A 19952-nucleotide genomic window follows, 5' to 3' on the forward strand; every position below is an offset into this window, starting at 1 on the left:
GTGACTCCAGCATCTTTCCCACCACCGAAGTCAGGCTAACTGGTCTGTAATTCCCCATTTTCTCTCTCGCTCCTTTCTTGAAAAGTGGAATAACATTAGCTATCCCAATCCACAGGAACTGATCCTGAATATATTGAACATTGAAAAATGATCACCAATGCGTCCACTATTTCTAGAGCCACCTCCCTGAGGACCCTGGGATGCAGACCATCAGGCCCAGGGGATTTATCATCCTTCAGTCCCAGCATCCGCAGCATTTGATTTTGACATCCACTAACATGAAGCCAATTGTGCGTTTCAGAGCGGATTCATTGCCAATGCCACCGCTGCCCCCGGCTTTCGATTGGGGTTTCCAATTTGCTGAGCTGCAGAAAGTTGGCAGATGGAGGGTGTACGTGCGTGTGTGAACCCGCAGTTCTCCAAGAATGAGGTCATGCTGGCGGGGTCCCTTTAAAGGGAATACAAGCCATAAGCTTCCGGTCCCGTGGTGTGACAGAAGGGAACTGGATGAAGCGGAGCCCGTGACTGTGTTGTTAGCTAGATGTATATGTGCGAGCTGAGTCTTACACGGACCGAGCCGGCTTCACCTCCACTGCAATTCACGACTGCAAGACCACTACACGTCAAACGGAATTAGGAATAAAACTTGTCTTTTACAACAACAACAAAAGGAGGAAATGCAGCAGTTAGCTCCCTCTACATAGATCGCCACAGTATACAACACTGACAGCTACAGATCTGGTGGAAATACGAGCCGACACCAGGACCCGAAAGCACAAGTGCATTTCATCTGGCGACTTCGTTGTCAAGCTCAATTATTGCCCTCTCTGCTGCTGCTGCTGCTGCTGCTGCTGCATGATGTGTGTGCCCGTGTTCGCGTGTGTTTGCAAAACGCCGGTGCTTTTTGTTTCTCGGGAATCCCAGCTGGTTGCGGCTGCTCCCGGCCCACAGCTACACTGATGAGCCGCCAGCGGGGTCCCACAGCCGAGCTGCAGCAGAGATATCCAACACCTTCATACAAACGCCCAGCGTCCCTCCCCACACGCTTCCTCTCCCCGAGCACCTCACTCTGCACGATATTCCGGTTTAAAGACACGGACATGGCATCTCTGAGCCTGTGACTTATTTTTTTCCCCGCAAGAAGACCATGGCGAGGAACGCTGCGGTGGAGCGGAAAAACCTCATTACCGTCTGCAGGTAATTGTTGTCGGACCCAGGAGACGGGGAGCTGCTGCTCTTTGTGTGGCGTCACTTGCTGTCCTTTGATTCCCCGGCACATTAAGGAGAGAATGTGCCTTGTAATCGTCTTCCTTCGCCAATAGTTGTGTCTGTGTAACCGGAAATAGCATTTTAAAATATCTGTGTTATCGGTCAAAGGCAGAACATGCGTGTTTTTAAGAGGGAGTTAGATTTAGCTCTTAGGGTTAAAAGAATCAAGGGATATGGGGGATAAGCCGGAACGGGGTACTGATTTTGGATGATCTGCCATAATCATATTGAATGGCGGCGCTGGTTCGAAGGGCCGAATGGCCTACTGCACCTATTTTCTATGTTTCTATGACTGAGCTGCACGCATTTCTTTTTCGCAGTTTGTTTATTGTTGCAACCTGGTCTTTATTGTCGGGTGCCCGTTGTTTTTGCTGGACGGGGGGGATAGAAACATAGAAAGTAGGTGCGAGAGTAGACCACCAGGTCCGTCGAGCCCGCACCGCCATTCGCTCATGGCTGAACACTAAACAGACACACTTACCCACAAACAGTAGACACAAGACACAGAACACAAGACACTACCCTCCCCTTTATACCGCTATCACCCCTCTCCACCCCAAGAACCTCGTGATCTCCTGGGGGAGGCAAAAAAACGGATAAAAACCCAGGTCCAATTCGGGAAAAAAATCCGGGAAATTCCTCTCCGACCCCAATCCAGGCGATCGACACTTGTCCAGGAGATCACTCAGGTCTTACTATACTAACCATACCTAGGTCCATATCCCTGCCCAACTCGTGTTCCCGGGATGGAGGGGACCGGGAACACGAGTTGTCCCATTGTACTTGTGTCGTGTGCACTCTGTCCAGTGTACCGTTGTCTCGTCTCTTTGTTGTATTTTTGCGATGGGACGCAAGCTTCATCGCTTGTCTCTCTTCCCACTCTCTGATTAAGGTCACCGGGAATGGGATGGTGGGAGTGGACCTACCAGTTTTCACAATTATCTGTAAATCCTCACCAATGTGTTCTACCAAAGAGACTGAATGACTGGCGATGCGGGACATCAGAGCCTCAGTGGGACAATGGACCCTCCCCCCGGGATGGAACAGGGAGATGGGTACAAAATGTTGTACCCAGGGAGATGGGTACAAAATGTTGGAGTAACTCAGCGGGACAGGAAGCATCTCTGGATGGAGGGGGTAGGTGACGTTTCGGGTTCAGACCATTCTTCTCGACCCGAGAAACACCACCCATTCCTTCCATCCAGAGATGTTGCCTGTATCTCTGAGTTACTCCAGCTATATTTAAGAGGGAGTTAGATGTGGCCCTTGTGGTTAAGGGGATCAGAGGGTATGGAGAGAAGGCAGGTACAGGATACTGAGTTGGATGATCAGCCATGATCATATTGAATGGCGGTGCAGGCTCGAAGGGCCGAATGGCCTACTCCTGCACCTAATTTCTATGTTTCTATCTGCAGTTCCTCCACACAGCGAACTGGGAGCATTGACTCCCCGGTTTAATCAAATCCAATCGCATTCAATGGCTGGAAGCGAATGTAGTCCAGTCTGCTCTACATTGGACTGATAATACAGACAGACATCAAAGGATGATATTCCCAGTTACACACAAACGCACGCTGAGCGGTTGTCATAGACGAAGAGATAAATACCGTGTTTTATTTACCGGTAAATATTGCTCTTCTACTGCAAGTGAGATATGTATTATTTTGCGGTCGAGATCGAGTGCATGTTGCCAGGGCTGTACCGATGTTCTTGTTGTAAAGTTGCTTATCGGGAGGTGTAGGGACGAAGCTTCCTGACACATTGAACCACAGCCGACCTCTGGACGCTGTCCTTCGCTGCGGTAGCGAACTACAACTGCCGCTCGATGCACTGCCACTGCTGCCGCGCATCCTTATTATGTATTATTATTATTATTATCTTTTTTTTGTGTGGTTAAAATCATCTGCCGCGGTTCTTTGAATATCAGACCGGTTTCGCACTAACCAAAACGTGAAACGGTCTTCCTATTTGCACAATGCCTGAGGACCGATGATAATGCTCTGCAGGATGAGAAGCGACTTCTGCGGCGGGGAACGATTGAAAAACTGCTGTTTGCCTCCGTGTTTGAACCTCGCCGATCAGATGTCCATCCCGCTAGGCACTAGAAAGGTCAAAAATAAATCTATTCCGAAATAAAACTGTCGGTGTTCTCGGAATTGTGCAAGATTCTCTCCAGACCATGCAGACCTTGTTAGGGAGGGTGAAATGGCCTTAAGTTCACACTGTTCCTTTCTATACCACCCAACCATAGGCGGAGATTTAACAAAGGCACTTTTAACCTTTGCTTTTAACTCGCCACATTTGCTTCTGGGTGGCGAGTTAAAAGTACTTGCAATGTTGCTGTACAGTGGAACACGCAGGACTTTTGACCCATTCTATCCGTTCCGACCATCAAATGCTTATCTATGTTAATCGCATTTGCCAGCAACTGTCCTGTGGTTTTCTATGCCTCAAGTGATATAGATACTTCCTAAAACAGACACAAAAAGCTAGAGTAATTCAGCGGGACAGGCAGTATCTCTGCAGAGAACGAATGGGTGACATTTCGGGTCGAGACCCTTCTTCAGTTTCTCTGTCCTTCTGAGTTACTCCAGTTTTTTGTGTCTATCTTCGGATTAAACCAGCATCTGCAGTTCCCTCCTACACTTCCTAAATGTTTGATGAGCCTCTGCCTCCACCACCCAGATTGCAGCCACCTTCTGGATGGGAAAATCCTACCTACCAATTCCTCTAAATCTTACCTATGCCCACAACTTGTGCCCTTACCTATTAGATGCCCAATGGTCTACCGTTAGTGGCTTCTAGTTCCTTGTTCTACCAGAGATATTATCTATCAATACTACATCATATTCCATTGTATGAAGATGACATCCAGCTCTTGGTCTCTGATAATTCTCTCAATGCCTTGAATTCTCTTTCTGCATATCTATGGTAGTTCTGGTTGAATTGCAGAATCCCTTTGGAAGATTTTGAAGTCATTGAATTTGACATGCACCTCCTTCCTGCCTCATCTCACAAACTCATTTTTCTCTTGAGTGATCTTGTTCCCTCCCTAACAAATGTTTTGGACTCTTGGCAACCTATGTGTCTCATTTGATTGAGTTGACCTTTTCATTGCCTTGGTCCTTTTTATCACAATGACTATTTCTGCCTCCCAAAGTTTCACTGCACTTGTCCTTTAAGGAAGTGTTATTAGGCCATGGTTCTGTCACCGTTGGACTTGATAATGGGACTTGTGAAGCCAGAAAGGGACTCATAAATTTTGCCACATGTAGGACAGTAAGTGCTCAGTCTGGCAAGTAGGTGATTTGGGAGGTGCTGTACCTCCACCATCCACCCTGCCCATAAATGGTCATTGGATCCCAGTGTTATTCCAAATGCCTGTCTAAATTTCTGCTCTTACAAAATTGCTAACTCTTTTCTAATCCTAAAGTTTTGCTTGCAGTTACCTAGTTCATCTGAACCTCTGTTTTAAATGTCTGTTGAATTCAAATCTATCAATAGTCTTGTTTCCTTCTACTCCTCTCACTTCCACAGGCACTGGTGCGTTTGTCCAACTTTGGTCTCTTTATAAATTCTTGGCATCCTTTCTGATCTGCATTGACATCATTATCTGCTTTCAAGATATGGCATTCTTTCCTTAAATATATCCTCTTCTGATACCTTTTAAAGTCATTTCTAAAACCTGCCTTGAACTATGTTTGAATCACCCCATTAGATAATTCCAACCTTAGCACTGTCAGTTTATGCCTGATTACAGGTGTTATGACTGAACATGTTACTGCAATCAGGTGTAAATTGACACTGAAGTAAAGCTTAACAGAAGTGTCATCAAAGCAAATATAATGTTCATTGAGATTTTTTCCGGTGTTTTAAAATTGTGAATTTAATACCCTCTAACATGTTCACAAAAATAAATTATTCTTTTTCACCTTTTACATTGTGGTCATCACAAATTATAAACCAGCAGGAAAAGACAATTCTAAAGTTGTATCCAGACAGACTAAAAAGATCCAAGACCTGATCCTTCATCTCGCTGGATTAACAGATCCCAGCTGAAATAGTGGCAGAAGGCTTCCCTCTACATCAAGTGCGGCACGTTTTCCATTTTGTTAATCATTATTCAGCAACAAACAGTTGGATCTGTCGAATGAGTTGAAGGTGGTGGGGTCAGAATTAATCTTGCATCTGAGGAGGACAGTGAGCCAGCGGTGCACAATACTTGTGTTTAGAGCAAATTGCTTTTTGGATGAGGAATGGACGATTGGCAGCAGCTGACAATGGGGCATAAATCATAGGAAAAGTAGCTGGCCACTTACCCCTTCATGCCTTTCAATTATATCATTGTTGATCTGTGACCTAACTCTCTGTACCTTTTGCCTTTATTTCTTAGCTTTCAATTGCAAAAAAACCCAATAAGTGTTATGACGAGGAGCATCAATTCAGATTTCTAGAAGCAAGTTCAAACTTTCTATTATCCTTCCGTTATGAAAGGCTTTGCTCCACTGTAATATGTAATTATAACTCCTGGGGCCAGCACAAATGAACAGAATGCTGCTTTTTATGTTGATGTTTTTATGTTTTCTCCCATACTAAAAAAAATCACGTTGTTTCTTAAATGCCAAAATTCTAGTGAATGCATACTTTGTTTCCGTAATTCTTGCGGGGACAGTGGACATCAAGAAAACAGTGTATTTCTATATACTCGGAGGCCCTATCGTTCATTATGTATATAAAAAAGAGAGACACAAAGTGCTGGAGTAATTCAACGGGTCAGGCAGCATCTCTGGAGAATATCTATAGGTGACGAATGGCCCTGGGATCTGCAAAAGATGCTGTCGGTCCACGCTCTTCAGAGATGCTGCCTGAAAGACACTGAGATACTCCGGCACTTTGTCTCATTTTGTAAAGCCAGCATCAGCAGCTCCTGGTGTCTACATTTGTTGCTCTTTCAGTTTGTGTGTGATTCTGGCAATGGAGGAGGCCAAGGAACAAAAGGACAGGCAACCAGGAGCTTCAGAGGGTCTTGGCAGACAGAGGCGCAAGTGTTTGGCAAAATGATTGCCGAGTTTATACTTGCATTTACTAATGTAACCGAGGCCACATTGGAGGCACCGACACTTCATCTTACTGATATAAAGAATTCCAGATTGGGAGCACCAAATGGAATATAATGTCCCCTCTATTTCAATCTGGATGAAGGGTCTTGATCCAAAACCTTGACTATCCTAGACAATTTGAGTTTATTGGCATATACACAAATACGGTGAAGTACAGGTGCACTGAAAATCTTTCTTCCTGCAGCCTCTCAGACGCAGTCAAGCGACAGGCAAAACATGTTATGTATAAATTATACATATTACACATGAATTCTGAAAAACAGTAAAAGAAAAAACAAAGACAGACATTATCACGAATCACAATTAGGAACAAAAAAATTCCATGGCAGTGCAAGAGGTAGTCCATAGTGTTCCATTGTCAAGGTAGGATGAGGGTTGTGTGGGTTTGTTCAAGAATCTGATAGCTGATAGAAAAATAGATGTTCCTGAGTATGGTGGTGTTGGTCTTCAGCACCTCCTGCATGATGGAAGCAGCGAGAATAGGACATGGCCCAGATGGTGGGGATTCTTGATGATCGATTTCCCCTTCTTGAGGCAGTGCCTCTTTGGTGGGGAGGGTTGTGCCTGTGGTTATGTTATCTCCAAGTTTGCAGATGACACGAAGCTGGGGGGCAGTGTTAGCTGTGTGGAGGATGCTAGGAGGCTGCAAGGTGACTTGGATAGGCTGGGTGAGTGGGCAAATGCATGGCAGATGCAGTATAATGTGGATAAATGCGAGGTTATCCACTTTGGTGGCAAAAACAGGAAAGTAGATTATTATCTGAATGGTGGCCGATTAGGAAAGGGGGAGATGCAACGAGACCTGGGTGTCATGGTACACCAGTCATTAAAAGTAGGCATGCAGGTGCAGCAGGCAGTGAAGAAGGCGAATGGTATGTTAGCATTCATAGCAAAAGGATTTGAGTATAGGAGCAGGGAGGTTCTACTGCAGTTGTACAGGGTCTTGGTGAGACCACACCTGGAGTATTGCGTACAGTTTTGGTCTCCTAATCTGAGGAAAGACATTCTTGCCATAGAGGGAGTACAGAGAAGGCTCACCAGACTGATTCCTGGGATGTCAGGACTTTCATATGAAGAAAGACTGGATAGACTCGGTTTGTACTCGCTAGAATTTAGAAGATTGAGGGGAGATCTTATAGAAAATTACAAAATTCTTAAGGGGTTGGACAGGCTAGATACAGGAAGATTGTTTCCGATGTTGGGGAAGTCCAGAACAAGGGGTCACAGTTTAAGGATAAGGGGGAAATCTTTTAGGACCGAGATGAGGAAAATATTTTTCACACAGAGAGTGGTGAATCTCTGGAATTCTCTGCCACAGAAGGTAGTTGAGGCCAGTTCATTGGCTATATTTAAGAGGGGGTTAGATGTGGCCCTTGTGGCTAAAGGGATCAGGGGGTATGGAGAGAAGGCAGGTACAGGATACTGAGTTGGATGATCAGCCATGATCATATTGAATGGCGGTGCAGGCTCGAAGGGCCGAATGGCCTACTCCTGCACCTATTTCCTATGTTTCTATGTTGAGGTCACCACTCTCAGCAGCCTCTTGTGTTTGACTTACTGTACCAATTCATGATGCAACCAGTCGGAATACTGTCAACTATACATCTGGAGAAGTTTGTCAGAGTATTTGGTAACATGCTGAATATATTTAAACTTATAAGTAGAGGTGCTATGTATTTGCATCTATGTTCCTAGCCCAGGTCAGGGCATACAAGATATTAATGGCCAGGAATTTGAAGCTGCTAACTGTCTCCATCTTTAACCAACTAATGAAAAATTGGCAGAAAACAAGCTGCTGAAGTAACTCGTGTTCAAGAAGGAACTGCAGATGCTGGAAGATCGAAGGTACACAAAATTGCTGGAGAAACTCAGCGGGTGCAGCAGCATCTATGGAGCGAAGGAAATAGGCGACGTTTCGGGCCGAAACCCTTCTTCAGACTGCTGCTGAAGTAACTCAATGGGTCGGGCAGCATCTCTGGAGGATAGGGATAGGCAATGTTTTGGGTCAGGAACATTCTTCAGTCTGAAGAAGGATCCTGACCCGAAGGGATTAAGTGATATTTAACTAACTTGTCATTCCTAATGCTTTCAATGAAGCTCGGTTAAACTCGTCCTTTGTTACCCAGAGTTGCCAAGGTTCTCATTCTCCAGCAAGATTTTACCAGCTTTTTGCTCTTGTTACAAGGTCATTTGCTCCCATTCCAACTTATTTCATACATCCTTGTAATGTCAATTGTCATCTTTTAGGGAATTGAAACTGTCAGTCTCATCTGCCTGAGGAAATGCAATGAATTGTAGAACTTGCTCCTTGCAGGATCACTGCCACTGCTAAATGCGTAAAACCCTTGCACTTGTCTCCCAAGGATCTCCATAGAGAGACTTTTGTCTGGGCATTCATTTGCTACATTCTACTTTGTCACATAATCCTGAAATATACAGGGGTGGCAGTACAGTTGCTGCCTTGCAGTGGCAGAGAACCATGTCTGATCCAGACTACGGTGGCTGTCTGTATGGAGTTTGTACATTCTCTTTGTGACAGCATGGGTTTTCTCCGGGTGGTCTGTTTTCCTCCCACATTCCAAAGACGTGCAGGCTTGTAGGTTCATTGGCTTCTGTAAATTGTCCCTTATGTGTTCAGTCATCCCTGTTACGTAGGATAGGGTGGCATTGTGGCGAAGCAGTAGTGTTGCTGCCTTACAGTGTCAGAGACCGGGTTCAAATCTGACTATGGGTGCTTGTCTGTATGGAGTTTGTATGTTCTCCCCCTGACCTGTGTGGATTTTCTCTGGGGTCTCTGGTTTCCTTCCACACTCCAAAGATGTACAGGTTTGTGGGCTAATTGGCTTGGTATAATTGTAAATTGTCCCTAATGTGTAGGATAGTGTTGGTGTAATGGGCTTGGGACTGGGCTTGGTAGGCTGATGGGCCTGTTTCTGAGCTGTATCTCTAAACTAAACTAGTGTACAGGTGATCGTGGTTGGTGTGAACTCGATGGGCTAAAGGGCTTTTTTCCACACTGTATCTCTTAAAAACAAAAAAAAAACATCTCACACAGACAGTTATTCAACCACGACAGTAAATAATGATGAAGATTAATCATTAAGATTAATAATCAATTGGTAAATTTATGCAGCACACCTATTGAGGCACAAATATACATTCCATCCAAAATTGTTTGCATTACCACGGCATGCATCCACATTTTTAAAAAAATGAGCGAAAAAATGTGTTTTGATTTTATCCATAAAAATATGGATTTGGAAGGGAATCCTTAATTTAGTTTGAAATGTTGTTTGTAACTATTGAACAATTAAATAAGCTATCAGGTTGCCCAAAACAATCTCACTTCTCCAAAACCTGTTCTTGTTTGCATCGCAGCAATTAAAGCAAACGGAAAAAGGAAGTAAGAAAAAGTAATATGCCCAAGTGTAATCATGTGATGGTGGTAAATGTTGCCCAATCTTTTCGATGTGACATATTTGACCATGATGTAAAAAATATGCAATACAACTCCCTTAAATAGTTTTGCAATAGCTTTAACTGCTCCTTTAATGTCGTGCAATGTGACATCGAGAACACTATGAATGGATCCATATCATCTTCCAAAAATTAACTAAAATGATTGCAGTCAAAAGTCAGTTTCAAAAATTGATTGCATCTTGTGTTGACATTGTCCCAGTTGGGTAGGTATAGTCAGATTGCTTTCTGGAATTTATCCAAACTGAGGACTGGTTCTGGGTCCCAATATTTATGCTATCCAAACTTTATTGGAATTTACTGAGGTCAAATTACCTAGTTTGGAGGTAGATACAAATGCTGGAATAACTCAGCGGGACAGGTAGCATCTCTGGAGAGAAGGAATGGGTGACATTTCGGGTCGAGACTCTTCTTCTAGTTTGAAAATGTTTGTGGGAGTTCATAAGTTCTAGGAGCCGATCGGCCCACCAATCACGGCTCTTTCCCTCTCAACCCTATTCTCCTGCCTTCTCCCGATAACCCCTGACACCCTTACTAATCAATAGAGCCAATAAAATCATGGGAGACCCCTTCCACCCATGCAATGGACTGTTCCAGCTGCTACGGTCAGGCAAACGCCTCCGTTGCCATGCTGTGAGAACGGAGAGGTTGAGAAGGAGTTTCTTCCCAGAGGCCATTCGGACTGTAAACTCCTATCTCACCAGGGACTAACTTTATTGAACGTTTTTCCTTCCAATATTTAATATGTAAAAGAATATGTGTGTGTTTATGATTGTGTTTATAGTTTGTTTGGTTGTTTGTTTGTTTGTCTTTTTGCGCAAAGTCCGCGAGCATTGCCACTTTTCATTTCACTGCACATCTCGTATGTGTATGTGACGAATAAACTTGACTTGACTTGACTAATCAAGTATCTGTCAATATGCACTTTAAAAATACCAATGACTTGGCCTCCAGCCATCTGTGGCAATGGATTCCACAGATTCACTACCCTTTGACGAAAGAAATTCTTCCTCGTATCCTTTCTAAAGGTGTGTCCTTTTATTTTGAGGCTATGTCCTGTGGTCCTAGACTCCCCCACTGGTGGAAACAGCCTATCCACATCCACTCTATGCAGGCCTTTAACTATTCAGTAAATTTCATTGAGGTCTCCTCTCAAGAGTCAAGAGTGTTTTATTGTCATATGTCCCAGATAGAACAATGAAATTCTTACTTGCTGCAACACAACAGAATATGTGAACATAGTACACTGTAAACAATATGATAAACGAGAGAGAAAACAAATCCAGTGTGTATATATACACACACACACACACACGTGTATATATATATGTATATAACAGGCATTCAATGGGTACAGGCATTCAATTTGCTCACTTGTTGACTGAAATTGCAGATGCCTGTTCAAGATTACTTGGCCTTCTGAGCTGCAGCTATTTGCATTTATGTATTGATATTTAATTAAATAAAAAGGACCCATAGTTTTCATCTGGATCTAATATGACAAAATTAACATCAAACTGCATAAGAACAATTGTCAACGAGATAGATTTTGAGAAAGAGAGAAAGGTGAAGAGTTGTTCAGATTTAATGAGGAGATTCTTGAGCTAGTGGTCTAGCCATTAAAGGCAATGTGAAGGAAGAAATCTTGCATAAAATGTCAGGCATGAAAAATGAAGAGTTGCTGGATGTTGTAAGCTTGGTTGAACATAGAACGATACAGACAAGCAAGGTCATGAAATTATTTCCTTGTAAGCATTCGACATTCCGAAAAAATTCAGTCGAGTCTGTGAGACGATCCCTCTTAATAAATTATGGTTGTAATTTAAACTTGGCAAGCTGTGTTCATCATACAGGCTTTAACTCATCTGCGGTTGATTGAGTCTACTGTCCTATTAGCTGATAAACCCTCCATTAGTCATTACGTTCAGTTATAATTAAATGGCTTAACTGTGCATCTTGGTGACTACAGGAAAATTGCTTTGTGCATTCGTTTTTATTTTAAGTCAATCAATTTTGTACCTAGTGTGGGAAAAAATTTTGAATTTATAATGCAAAACATAATGGTGCTGGAAGAAATCAACAGGTCAGGCAACATCCAGATAGGGATTGGACAGGCAACATTTTGAGTCAGGACCCTTCTTCAGACTGAAGAAGGGTTTCGACCCGAAACGTTGCCTATTTCCTTCGCTCCATAGATGCTGCCTCACCCGCTGAGTTTCTCCAGCATTTTTGTCTCCCTTCTTCAGAATGTCTTTTTTGTGCGGTTTTCCCACAAGATCACTCAAGGAAACACGTTAACACAGATAGATAGATTCTTGATTAGTAAGGGTGTCAGGGGTCATGGGGAGAAGGCAGGAGAATGGGGATAGGAGAAAGAGATAGCTCGGCCTTGATTGAATGGCAGTGGACTTGATGGGCCAAATGGCCTAATTCTGCTTCTATCACAAGAACACGTATCGCAAGCACAGGAGACCATTCATTCCGTTGAACTATTCTGCCACATCGTAGCTCATCTGCTAACTCCTTCTGCTTCAGGCCTTTATGGTAGAGTGGCCAGGCAGAAGCCACTCCTCAGTAAATGGCACATGATAGCTTGCTTGGAGTTTGCCAAAAGGCATGAGAAACAAGATTCTCTGGTCTGATGAAACCAAGATTGAACTCTTTGGCCTGCATGCTAAGCATCACATCTGGAGGAAACCAGGCACTGCTCAGCACCGGGCCAATACCATACCTACGGTGAAGAATGATGGTGGCAGCATCATGCCAAGGGGATGTTTTTCAGCGGCAGGAACTGGGAGACTAGTCAGGATCGAGGGAAAGATGAACGGAGCAAAGTACAGAGACACGCTTGATGAAAACCTGCTCCAGAGCATTCTGGACCTCAGACTTGGGCAGAGGTTCACCTTCCATCCGGACAATGACCCTAAGCACACAGCCAAGAGAACACAGGAGTGGCTTCGTGACAAGTCTGTGAAAATCCTTGAGTGGCCCAGCCAGAGGTCGGACTTGAACCCAATCGAACATCTCTGGAGGGACCTAAAAAGTGTGCATCAACGCTCCCCATCCAACCTGACAGAGCTCGAGGGAGAAATTACCCAAATACAGGTGCGCCAAGCTTGTAGCGTCATACCCAAGAAGACTTGAGGCTATAATTGCTGCCAAAGTACTGAATAAAGGGTCTGAATACTTATGTAAATGTGATATTTAAGTTATTTCTTTATAATTACTTTTCAAAAATATCTAAACACTTGTTTTCACTTTTATTATGGGGTATTGTGTGTAGATTGATGATAAAAAAATTAGTTTAATCCATTTTAGAATAAGGCTGTAATGTAACAAAATGTGGGGAAAGTGAAGGTGTCTGAATACTTTCTGAATGCACTGTAGGTTCAGCCTGTCCTCATGTTAAACTGTTCAACCTAGGATTTACTCAATGCATTTTCTCTATAAGTATATCGCTCCTTAAATAAGAAAAAAACAAAACTGTGTGCAGTGCTCAAGGTATGTGCTTGTCAGTCCCCTATAATGTTGTATCAAAGTTTCCATACTTTTGTCCTTCATGCCTCTTTCCAGAAAGACCATTAGTCTTTCCATTAGTCTTCCGAATTACTTACTATATCTGTAGGCCAGTTCCATTTATGTTCAATGCAATGGGATCCCCAGAATCTTTTTATTGCAATATTTTACTTTGCAATTTTCCTGCAATATATTCCATCTCTCATCTTGCAGCCCATTCACTTAGCCTGTATCTGTTCCTTTGTGTCTTTCTCATAATTTGCAAAACTCTTAATTTTTTTTTTATAGCATCAGCAAACTTGGCTGCGATCAGTCTTTTCGACCAAGTCAGACTTGGGGATTATAAATAGTTGTGATCCCAACACTGTCCTTGTGGTGTCCAATAGTTACATTGTCAATCCAAAAATGACCCACTTATTTCGACTGTTAATGGATGCTTTCTGGAAACCCATGTACAATAATTTTCACATCACCCTTTATCCACCCATTTGTTACATCCTCCAGGAACACTGGCAAATTTGTCAGACATATTTTTCCCTTTCATAAAACTGTTTAGTTTATTATTGTCACATGTACCAAGTTACAGCGATAAGGTTTTGGTTATGTGCTATCCAGTCCAAGGAAATACTATACATGATTACAATCAAGCAGTTCACCGGGCACAGATAAAGGATAACGTGCACAATATTTAGTGCAAGTTAAAGTCTGATTAAAGGTTTCCCATGAGGTAGATGGGAGGTCAGGACAGCACTTTAGCTGCTGAGAGGACCATTCTGTTGTCAAATAATGGCTGGGAAGAAACTGTCCCTGAAACTCTTAACTTTGCATGATTATTTCATAATTTTCTAAATGACCTATTATAACCTTTTTAATTTATTTATTATAATGGATTCTGTTATTCTTCAAATGGCAGATGTTTGGTCACCTGGCCTATAGTCTCTCATTGTATTTTATTATTGTGGTTTTCCATTCTCTGGGACCTTTACAAGATCCTCCACTAACTCTGCAGCCACTTCCATCAACATCCGAAGATGCGGTCCACCATGCCCTGGAGATGTGTTTAAACTTTAGTCCTATTAATTCTCCGAGGACTTTTCTCTTAGGGTAGAGACTTTTCAAGATTCCCCTACAGCACGTTCATCTGTTTTTATTATTGGGAGATTCTTAAGTTCTTGTTACATGAAGATTGATCGGGCTGGATCCCAAATGCACTCTTGTAATTTTGTCTGGATTAAAGGAGGTGCCGGATCACCAGATGCTGGAAAATCAGTGGTGGATCTGTACCACACTTCTTTCCCTGTGTATTCCAGTATTTTGGTAATAGAATCCACCATAAACCTAATGGGCCAAATGGCCTTCTGTGCTTTAATAATTCGATGAGATAATCTCCAGGCTTAGATCATTAAATGATTTAATTTTGTGCCTGTACCAGCTTTTAATGATTTAAATTTAAATCACTAAAGGCTGGTAGGCAGGCAGAAAATTACATTTAATCACTTGAAATAAATCCCTGCTCTCCACAGCTCCCAGCATCCAATCTCTCATCAATTAAAATAATAATCACAATATATATTTCTCTGATTCAAATTAATTTACTTCACATTAATATCAGTCTGTCATTATTTTGTCAGCTATATAATTCCTTTGTAAATTTCACTTTTCATCAATGCAAAGTCTAGCGCATCAGAAAGATTTGTAGGTAGCCACAAAATGCTGGAGTAACTCAGCGGGTGAGGCAGCATGTCTGGAGAGAAGAAATGGGCAACACTTTGGGTCGAGACCCTTCTTCAGACATATTAGAACTGAAAGTATACTACAAATGCGGCGGTGTGCGGTTTTCTTGATATATTTTCTGGATTTCACTTGTGTTGGGATGCAATAAATGCCATAGCATTTTATGTGTTGCAAAACAAAATTGGCAACCAGAAAAGCATAACTAAAAAAATTGAGGGAGTTCTAACAAAGGGTCTTCAATTTGAAACATGAATTGGGTTTCTCTTCCCACATGCAGCCAGACCTTCTGAGAATTTTTCAGGATTTTCTATATTTTATTTTAGATTTCCAACATCAAGTTCTTTTTGATTTTCATAATTGTTTTATATTAGATCATTGCAAATGGTTGTGCAGCACAGAAAGAGGCACATTGACCCACCACATCCATCAGGTACCTATCTCTATCGGTATTAATACTACTTACCTGCTCTTTATCCATAGCCTTCCTTTCCTTGTCAATGAAAGTGCTCGTCCAGATACTTTTCAAATGGTGTGAGAGTTTTTGCTTCCACCAGTCATCACTTACCCTTTCTCTAAATCCATCCACTCTAGCCTTAGACAGCTCTGCTCTAGAAACATATAAACATAGAAAATGGGTGCAGGAGGAGGCCATTCGGCCCTTCGAGCCAGCACCACCATCCATTGTGATCATGGCTGATCATCCCCTCTCAATAACCCGTGCCTGGCTTCTCCCCATATCCCTTCTTCACGGGATTCCTATGATCTATCTCATTTAAGCCCCAGGGGAGCGTCTCTCAATCTGAGCTGTGAATACACTGAACACATGTCTACTAAACTGTGAGTGGTTTTACTGACCTTTCAGTGCCCTTAATGTGGTTTGAAAATATAGTTTGGAAATGCTAAAGCTGTGTTGCCTTTGGTTTGGAAATGCTAAAGCTGTGTTGCCTAATTAAAGTTGCCGTGCCTAATTAAAGTTGCCTTGCCTTCTATATAATTAAAAGTCTAATCTTGACCACTTCCTGTTTGCGCTTTATATTGATTTTAGAAAAAACGCTACCACGTAGGGCTGTGATTTTTGGCCATCTTACTCAGTCCCCCTCCGCTCATCAGGCGCCAAGGATTTTTCCCATCGATGAACAATAAAAGAGTTATTAGTGTTTAAAAAATGTTGAGATTCTCTCTCCTTCATGCCATGAAGGAGAGAGAATCTCAACATTTGGTGGGAGGGGGGAGGGACTATAAAACCTTCAACATTTGGTGGGCGTGGCTCAGTCTCTGCAAGATGGAGGAGGGAGAGGTCACGACTCGCAGTCTTTAGTGGCCTTGCACCCTGCTTGAAATGGTCTGAAACTGCACTTGAATTTAATGGCCTTGCACCCTGCTTGAAATGGAATTTCAAGGAATAGCTGTGAGTCAACTGCCAGCCTACTAGCCGTGAGTGAGTGAGCCGCCAGCCCAAGAATCCATTCAGCCCACAATGTCCATACTAGCCCTCTGGAAGACAGTCCCTTCAGCCCTCAACACCCATACTAGTGCTCCAGAAAGCGCCCCCCACCCCCCTCACTGGCCACCAATATTGGAATTGGTGGAGAGGTGGAATATTGCGTTGGGGGACCAGCCCTCCCGTGTGATGCGGGGACCCAACGGGTCCCACTTCATCTAGTAACCTAATAAAAGTCTGATGAAGGAACCCAACCTGAAATATCACCTATCTGTTCTCCAGAGATACTGCCTGACCCGCTGAGTTACTCCTCTTGTGTCCTTTTGTATCAACCAGCATCTGCAGTTCCTTGTTTCTACATATTAAAAGTCCACAGTAATTTGGTGCTGAGATAGGGTTATGCTGGTTGGTTCAAGAGCCTGATAGTTGATGGGAAGAAGCTGTAACATACAGTAAGGATTACGCTAAAATCACCTGGTGTACACCATGGATCACCGGCTTTCTGTCACCTTTCACTGTTTTCTTAAGTCCACTGAGGAAAATAGATAATTTTTGTTGTTTGCTCGTTCTGCATTGGGAGGAAGCCAACGGGAACTATGAAAAGTAACAGGGCCAGCCTACTGGGAAAGCTGATCTCATGAATGAATATCCCACTAAACATGACACTCCATCTGAATTGAAGATAGACACAAAAAGCTGAAGTAACTTAGCGACTCAGACAGCATCTCTGGAGAAAAGAAACAGGCGACGTATCGAATTGAGACCCTTCTTCAGACAGAGACAGGAGAAAGGGAACTTCTGAAGAAGGCTCTTGACCCAAAACTTCACATATTTTACCTCTGATAAATGTTTATTGTACTCTATCTATCCCACCCCATAATTTTATATACCTCAATCGTGTCCTTTCTTAGCATCCAGGGCTCCAGAGAGCTCCAGTCTCCTCTTGTAACTGCTCTATTCCTGGCAATAACTTGATGAATGTATCTTACCCAGCACCATCATCCTTTTGTTTGGTGACCACGACTTCATACAGTACCTCTGCTGCGGTCTGACCGAGATTTTATGAAGTTGAAACATAACCTCCCCACTCCTGTACTCAGTGCCCCAACTAATGAAGGGACATTACCCTCCTGTGATGGACACTAGGGTGCTAATTGCCTCAGTGGCTTTTAACAATGAAATGTATTTTCACAATAATGGAATTGTGCTCTATTGGAATGAATAAACTCGTGATGCAGTGTCTACTGAATAACAGCTGCCATTGTTTTGTTTGCTACTGCCTGATATTTTGCTGGCAGCTATTAGCTGTGTGGTAGGCACTCAGACTATTGTGCTCAGAGTAATGGAATTCAATTTTTCGGATATTCACCAGGAGTCGATTAGAGTTGAACTCTATCCTCTACCTCCGCGTTGCACGCTCTTATGAACGGCCAGTTGTACTATGGGTGCAGTTTATATGTAACATGAGTTTATTGAATATTCAGTAGTCCTTCTGATTTAATGAATACTCTAAACTGAAGCTTTAGGTTTTGAGAACTCCAATCACATGCTCAACCCTATGCACATTATACAGATAACGTGCATTTACCAATTTATTTTACTCTTAATTTGAATTATTTATCTCTCCTGTGCCACTTTTGAAAACTCTATGCTTCATGTACCTGTGCCAAACAGTTTTTATTTTGGAGTGGCAGTGGGCAGATGCATGGCAGATGCAGTTTAATGTGGATAAGTGTGAGGTTATCCACTTTGGTGCAAGTGAAACTTGCATTTTATCCACATAAAGTGCAAGTGAAATGAATTTGCCAGCAGCGGTACAATAAAAAAAGAACACACAAAAACACAATAAAAATGTAACACAAACATCCACCACAGCATTCATCACTGTGGTGGAAGGCTTTATTATCTAAATGGAGTCAAGTTGGGAAAAGGGGAAGTACAACGGGATTTGGAGGTCCTTGTTCATCAGTAAATGAAAGTAAGCATGCAGGTACAGCAGGCAGTGAAGAAAGTGAATGGCATGTTGGCCTTCATAACAAGAGATGTTGAGCATAGGAGTAAAGAGCAGTTATACAGGGCCCTAGTGAGACCACACCTGGAGTATTGTGTGCAGTTTTGTTCTCACAATTTGAGGAAGGACATTCTTGCTATTGAGGGAGTGCAGCGTAGGTTCACCAGGTTAATTCCCGGGATGGCGGGACTGTAATTTGTTGATAGAATAGTGCGGCTGGGCTTGTATACTCTGGAATTTAGAAGGATGAGAGGAAATTTTATTGAAACATAAGATTATTAAAAGTTTGGACACGCTAGAGGCAGGAAACATGTTCCCGATGTTGGGGGTCCGGAACCAGGGGCCGCAGTTTAAGAATAAGGGGTAAGCAATTTAGAATGGAGATGAGGAAAAACTTTTTCACACAGAGTTGTGAGTCTGGGGAATTCTCTGCCTCAGAGGGCAGTGGAGACTGGTTCTATGAATGCTTTCAAGAGAGAGCTAGACAGAGCTCTTAAAGATAGTGGAATCAAGGGATATGGGGAGAAGGCAGGAACAGGGTACTGATTGTGGATGATCAGCCATGATCACATTGAATGGAGGTGCTGGCTCGAAAGGCCGAATGGCCTACTTCTGCACCTATAGTCTATTAAACACATTCTTTATGTGCCTCAGTTTCTTTCTAGAATATTAGAAGCTGTGAGCATTGTGAACTTTTTATCTGACTCCATCAGGTTTATAGAATGCAGAACAAAACAGCACAGGACAGGCCCTTTAGTCTGTGCCGAACATGATGCCAAATGAAACTCGTCCCATCTGCTTGCATGTGAACTATATCCTTTCATTCCCTGCATGTTCATGTGCCTATCTGCAAGCCTCTTTATAAACTCCTACCATATCTGCTTTCACCACCAGCAAGTTCCAGCCAACTACCTCTCTATGTGTAATTCAAAAAGCTACCATGCCCTTCTCCTTTAATTGTTCCCCTCTGACCTTAAAACTATGCTCTCTAGTATTTGACATTTCCACACTGGGGGAAAAAGATTCTGACTGCCCATCAGTGCCTCTCAAAATTTTACAAACTTCTATCAGATCTCTGTTCAGCCTCTGGGGGCTCCAGCAAAAACAATCCAAGTGTGTTGAATTCTCCTTATAGTTAAAGCCCTCTAATCCAGATAGTATACTTGAAAATTTAATGTGTACCCTCTCTAAAGCCTCCACATCTTTCCTGTAATGGGGTGACCAGAACAATACACCATGCTCCAAATGCGGTCTAGCCAAATTTTTATAAAGCTGCAATTTGACCTACTCGCTCTACTGCACAATGCTCCAACCAATGAAGTGGTATTTTGCACAAATTACGGATTGTCATTTTAGAAGTTGCTTTCAAAAGTTCTTATGGTTT

At 42.8% G+C, this 19952-nt stretch overlaps 1 protein-coding gene across 6 annotated transcripts in view; it reads left to right on the plus strand.

Moving 5' to 3' along the window:
- The first annotated feature begins 479 nt into the window (after positions 1–479).
- rundc3b (RUN domain containing 3B) overlaps positions 480–19952 on the plus strand; it is a 96142-nt gene continuing 76669 nt past the window's right edge. For all 6 annotated transcript variants that reach the window (XM_033012946.1, XM_033012956.1, XM_033012963.1 and 3 more), the window contains exon 1: positions 480–1197. In XM_033012946.1, coding sequence (XP_032868837.1) covers positions 1148–1197 — 50 coding nt within the window. In that variant the 5' untranslated portion in view covers positions 480–1147. The remainder of the gene's footprint in view (positions 1198–19952) is intronic.

The sequence above is a fragment of the Amblyraja radiata genome, chromosome 2 (genome assembly GCF_010909765.2).
Source record: "Amblyraja radiata isolate CabotCenter1 chromosome 2, sAmbRad1.1.pri, whole genome shotgun sequence".
NCBI classification, from domain to species: Eukaryota; Metazoa; Chordata; class Chondrichthyes; order Rajiformes; family Rajidae; genus Amblyraja; species Amblyraja radiata.